At 35.2% G+C, this 5,735-nt stretch overlaps 1 protein-coding gene across 2 annotated transcripts; it reads left to right on the top strand.

Annotated features, from left to right (window-relative positions):
* The first annotated feature begins 1,010 nt into the window (after window positions 1-1,010).
* On the top strand, window positions 1,011-5,735 carry LOC117413643 (fez family zinc finger protein 2-like). 2 transcript variants are annotated; one of them, XM_058999702.1, is made up of 5 exons: window positions 1,011-1,767; window positions 3,042-3,880; window positions 4,038-4,172; window positions 4,299-4,431; window positions 5,099-5,735. In XM_058999702.1, the coding sequence occupies exons 2-5, from the start codon at window positions 3,095-3,097 to the stop codon at window positions 5,341-5,343; spliced, it is 1,299 nt and encodes a 432-aa protein (XP_058855685.1). In that variant the 5' UTR covers window positions 1,011-1,767; window positions 3,042-3,094; the 3' UTR covers window positions 5,344-5,735. The 2 variants fall into 2 exon arrangements, with proteins under 2 accessions (XP_058855685.1, XP_058855684.1); XM_058999701.1 differs by lacking the exon at window positions 1,011-1,767 and adding an exon at window positions 2,630-2,780.

The raw sequence follows: 5,735 nt of genomic DNA on the forward strand, positions 1-5,735 counted from the left end.
GATATATTACAGTTAATACACAGTGTTTAAGGTGCTAATCTTAATAAATACAGGTTGAACGCTGCAGCTTTCAGTAAGACTCACATTCATGTTTACAGGTATGTCATCCTTTCCTGAGCCAGACGGGTTTTGTGAGCATGTATCTTATTGTTACGATAGAGTTCATTACTGGACGTGTTAATACCTAGTTCTATATGTCGACGTGTATCGCAATAGGTTCAGTGTTTATTGTGTGGGTGAGCCTGGTAATTGTCCCTAAATAAACTGAAATTAGAGTCGGTTAATTAAAATATTATGAGTGGCATTCGTGGAACATGGTAAATCCTTTCCTTTGCGCAAGATGCAGGTGGATAACAAGAGCTTTTAAGTTAAAAGTTAACACATTTTTTCATACCAATCAACACTGACTTACTTTTCCTATTTAAACAATGTGACGTGTCTGCCAATCTCCAGAAATGTATTTAGGATCATATGTCTAAGTTATTTGTTCCATTAAATTAAATAACAACATCACAATAACATGAGAGAAAAGTAATGAAAACAGGAAGTTTGTAAACTAAATGCTTAAAAGAATTAAAAAAAAAAAAAAGATTTTAGCGTTTAAATACACTAATATTTTTTTGTTTGTTTGTAAAGTATATTCAAATAAAGACTAAGAGGTCTTAAAATGTGTTGCATATCTTTCATTCTTAATATTTTGGTTGTATGAATCTTTGTTGTGGTCATTTTGCTGCTTGTAGTATATTGTTCTTCTAGGAATTTACAATTCTAATGCATTGCAAACAACCCCGCCCCTCAAATTAGTACAAAGTGAATGGGAAAGGAAATGAAAACAGCTTAAAACGAATAAAGGTGTATCCCTTTACTATTCTGAGTGTGTGTGTGTGTGTGTGTGTGTGTGTGTGTGTGTGTGTGTGTGTGTGTGTGTGTGTGTGTGTATCGACCGTTTAGACTGGTATATAACTTAAACAATTTTGCCGGTGCATTGATCCATTTTCTAATTTCAAACACTTGCAAGGGGTGTTTGTTAACCTTCTTGCTCAAAAGGCAACCTAATAGAGAGAGGATACTGGTTTTTGTTGAGATATTGAACTGGTGTATTACACTGGTCTGTTAGTTTACCCCAGCTCGTTATTTTACATTTAATGCATTTATAAAAGAAAATGTAGTTCCCACAGAACGCAACAGAAATATAGCCTCCACACACCACACCGTTCTCAATTTTACTGAGTCAAAACCTATTCAGTATAAAGTTACGATCATGTTGGTTGAATTGTAGTGAATATCATTAGATAGTTATTTTAGAAGATTTAGTGGCAATAATTTGTTGTGGTTCTCAGGTGAAATCGTCTGCAAACAAACGAATTCAAACGGCCCTAAATGAACAAAGAGAAGAGGGCAAATGGTCATTGTTGCAAGCCCACAAAACTCTGGATTCTTACAAACTTTTATGTCCTCTTAAAAAAAAAAAAAAAGAACTCTTTTCATTGCTTGGTTTACCTCTGGCCAGGCTAAGTCTTTTCTTTTCCTTTTTAATCCGTCTCTTTATTTTAGAAAAACACAAAACCGGGTTCCACGCAGTGCTTTGGTGGCTAAAAGTGAAAGAGCTGCTTTTTTTCAGAGCTCAGCTCCATGAATCGCTCTGGAAAATTGGTTCTTCTGAATAGGTGAAGGAGGAAAAACGTTTAATAGGATCTGAGGGAGGCTCTGCTCCAGCAATCTGCTCCTTAAACAGGTGGAAACTGGACCTTCTCAATTATACAAATAGTAAGTATAAACCAGGATGGAAAAGCTATTTTCACCCCCACGGATTAGGGCTTGCAATGATATTAGAGCCAGCAAGGCGACGAGGACTCGAGGCTGTTAACGAGATTTAAAAATCTGTATATGGTTTTTGGTTTTTAGGAGTACCTTTGCAATAAAATATGTAAAATATAAATACGTTAATAACAAAGCAATATGTATTTATTTATTTATTTATCGGAATGTTAACATAAGTGTTAAGAATAACTTTATTATTTTTATTTTCTAATATTCTAGTGCGCATCGTATTTAACTATAAAAACGTAGTCGACTATTCAGATAAAGTAAACATTATATTCAACACTAATATATATATATATATATATATATATATATATATATATATATATATAACATATTTTCAAAATGATGGAAGTATAAACATAAATAAATAAAACCAGATTGTTCAAACCTAGGCGTTAAATACAAAGAAAAATAGCAAATAACAAGCATAACTTATAACTATAGGCCTAATAATAATAATAATAATAATAATAATAATAATAATAATAATAATAATAATAATAGAAAGCATTGTAGGCATATTACATATTGCTGTTCAATTTGTAAAACAACATTATTAAGATATATGTTTTAGTAGAGTCCACTGTATAATCATTTAATGTGGGTAGTCCCGAAATTAAATTAAACAAATAGTTGTTTGCTTATTTGTTGGCATATTAAAAATGATAATATATACTAGTATTATTGAAAAAAAGACTTGCAGTGTATAAAATAACTAGTACTCTGTAGTAATTATGTGTAATGCCCCCGTGGGTCTGTCTAATGGGTGGTGGGAGCTGAAACAAGGCTGGTGGTGGCATTTTCTTGTCATCCTGATACAAGTCACTGAATGTGATGTCAGCTAAATGTAGGAGACAGTGATCTCTCGCTGATGAGGATGCACGCGATCAAAATGTGACAGTGTAACCACACAGCAATACTTAGATACATCTGTCTCTTCGCTTGAGAAAAAGGTAAACTTCTATAATGTTGATTCTTCTGCCAAGTTTGCAATCAGATTTTAAGATTCAGAAATGATGAATATGAATGTAGAGGGGTTTTACTAACAAGTTCTGCAATGTCCTGTTAATTTTGTGTGTACTAGTTAATGAGCATTAATCTGGTACCCCTGGGTGCCATTGTTCAGGGGATGTTCATTTGAATGTAAATGGGTGACATTGTAAAAGCAAGGTGCTTATTAAACTGATGTGTGTCCTGGCTTTTCTGAAATGCAGGAAAGGAAGACTGGGTGGCTAGTAGGCTGCTGCTCACATCAAGTTCTGCAAGGATGGCGAGTTCTCTTCCTTTGGAAACAGTGATGCCCTGTCCAAGGCGCGAGCCCAGGAATGGAGCTTCCGCCACCCCAAAGGCGCTGGCCTTCTCTATCGAACGAATTATGTCAAAGACTTCCGATACAAACAGTTCCTTGGAAGAAAGACATGGTCTGGGGAATTCAGATGGAAAGAAGATAGTCAGTCTTTGCTCACCTATACCCTGCATGATTCCCGTCCAACCTTTAAGCTACGACTTTCAAACCAAGACGCTGATGAACTATTCCGAATTCTGGAAAGCAAACTTTAGGGGAACGGTTTGCAGTTCAGCCGCAATGTGCAAATCGAGCTGTGGCGTGTGTTGTAAAACCGACTCAGGTTTTGTGCATTCACTATTGCCAAGCAGCAGGGTTATCAAGCCTCAAGTAATTCACCAAACAGTAACAATGCCAGCCAACGGATCTCTATATTATTTTAACTATTTGGACTCCTCATATCACCGATCTGATCTTTTAAGCGGACATTTATTCCCTTCCACCATTGTCAGTTCCCAGTCACAAACTTCGCTTTCAGCGCACCAGAAATTACATTTGTTGGAGAATGCCAAGCTTGCCAGTTTGACAACGGAGACGTTTCCTACACCTCAGTTTCCACATAAAGAACACCTACCGGGACAGTTAGACCAGATTGTGAAGGAAAACAACAGTTTGACATCAGAAAAGAACGGCGTGAAACCGCACACTAAATTAAGCAACTCTTCTGATGGAAAATCTAAAAATTTCACTTGCGAAGTGTGTGGCAAGGTAATGAATGAATCTTGTAATTTTTAAATTAACACTTGTTCGATGAGGGAAAATATAAAACACTGTATAAACCTACTACATATTCACGGTTAAAATGCCCACACGGTACTAATGCGAAATACAGTTGTCTTCATTGAAAAAAATCCCTTTTTTGCAGGTGTTTAACGCACATTACAATTTAACACGTCACATGCCAGTACACACAGGAGCCAGGCCGTTTGTGTGTAAAGTCTGTGGGAAAGGGTTTCGCCAAGCCAGTACTTTGTGTAGGCACAAAATTATTCACACACAGGTGAGTTACAAACACAATTGTACACAAATAGTTACGCAACTTTAACTGCTATTTTGTTTCAATTGATCTATGTACACATTTTTTTTTTTTTGAATTGTCATCATGTTTGTTTGTTTGTTTTGTTAGGAAAAACCACACAAATGTAATCAATGCGGGAAAGCCTTTAATCGAAGCTCAACATTAAACACGCATATACGGATTCATGCTGGATACAAACCATTCGTATGCGAATTCTGTGGAAAGGGCTTTCACCAAAAGGGTAATGTGTGATGCAAAATTACTTTAAAACAACAACAACAACAAAAGCTTTGTTACGGGTTTATTATAAACAAATTAATTACAATAGAGTGGCTACATATTTCGTTTTTGTTATTAGTTAAATCCTGTTTTAAATACAGATCAATGATATAGTTGTTATTTTTGATGTAATCACCGCACTTCCTTTTGTCATGTAAGTAAAGCACTGTAACGTTGTATTATTTAGTGCATTTCAAATGGAATATAATTTAGGAAAATGGTTTATATGTCTGTGATTGACATACTAATTATCATACTTATCTGTAAGTTTAGTTTAGTTGTACAGGAGCTCTATTGATTCGTAACTGAAAAAATATATTTGACAGGCTATATCTGCTCCCACCAAATACAATGTGTCATTTTACACTAACTAACTTCCAAGATTCTTAAATTCGCTATGGGTCAAAACACCAACCTCTTTGTAATTTTTAATCTGACAGGTTTGGGCTGTTGTTGCACTTGATTTTGACAAAGTTTGACATGTTCTTGACTCTCACATGCAAAACGCTGATTACCGAAGGCTTGCAGATGGAACTCCTTTGTCTAAAATAACTTAATTGTAAACTCTTGGCCTTTGGGGTGGAAAAAATATCCTTTTACTAACTTTCGTTCTTGTCATTTCTTTTCAGGAAACTACAAGAATCACAAACTGACGCACAGCGGCGAAAAGCAGTATAAATGTACAATTTGCAACAAAGCCTTTCATCAGATTTATAATCTGACTTTTCATATGCATACTCACAACGATAAGAAGCCGTTTACCTGTGTAACCTGTGGGAAAGGCTTCTGTCGAAACTTTGATTTGAAGAAGCATATTAGAAAACTGCACGATAACAACACCTCCTCTTCCGTTCCGAGAGCGGTGCAAGGCTGAATTCTTCTCAAACCACGTAAAATGGACATGATATGCATGGACAAAGCTGTCGTGTAGTTTATTAAACATGTCTAAAATGATTACAACGCAGGAATGCCAGATCATCTTAAATACTTTGCTTTTTAAGCCAGAACATGTACGCTGTATTGGCATGTATATATTACATTGTATAAATTGCTATTATTTAAATCGAGTTGTATCGCATTTCTGTGTTTTGTAATGTACTTGTTTATAAGCAGTGGGATATAATGTACGTGTAGAATTGTTGTTTTCTTTCGATATAGATTTAAATTTAAGGCCTACGAGTGTGTTTGCAAATGATTACAATAATTGACATTTATAAATACATTTCATAAAGTATCTTACAACGTTAATAAAATATGCTAAGTTTA

This window comes from Acipenser ruthenus, chromosome 25 (assembly GCF_902713425.1).
Source record: "Acipenser ruthenus chromosome 25, fAciRut3.2 maternal haplotype, whole genome shotgun sequence".
Taxonomy (NCBI): domain Eukaryota; kingdom Metazoa; phylum Chordata; class Actinopteri; order Acipenseriformes; family Acipenseridae; genus Acipenser; species Acipenser ruthenus.

What these genes read in the sequence shown, in the direction of transcription:
- LOC117413643 (XM_058999702.1), top strand. Translation starts at nt 3,095, where the DNA reads ATGGCGAGTTCTCTTCCTTTGGAAACAGTGATGCCCTGTCCAAGGCGC. An exon ending in ACAAAATTATTCACACACAG is followed by an intron (nt 4,173 to 4,298) that starts GTGAGTTACAAA and finishes TTGTTTTGTTAG; the next exon opens with GAAAAACCACACAAATGTAA. An exon ending in AAAGGGCTTTCACCAAAAGG is followed by an intron (nt 4,432 to 5,098) that starts GTAATGTGTGAT and finishes ATTTCTTTTCAG; the next exon opens with GAAACTACAAGAATCACAAA.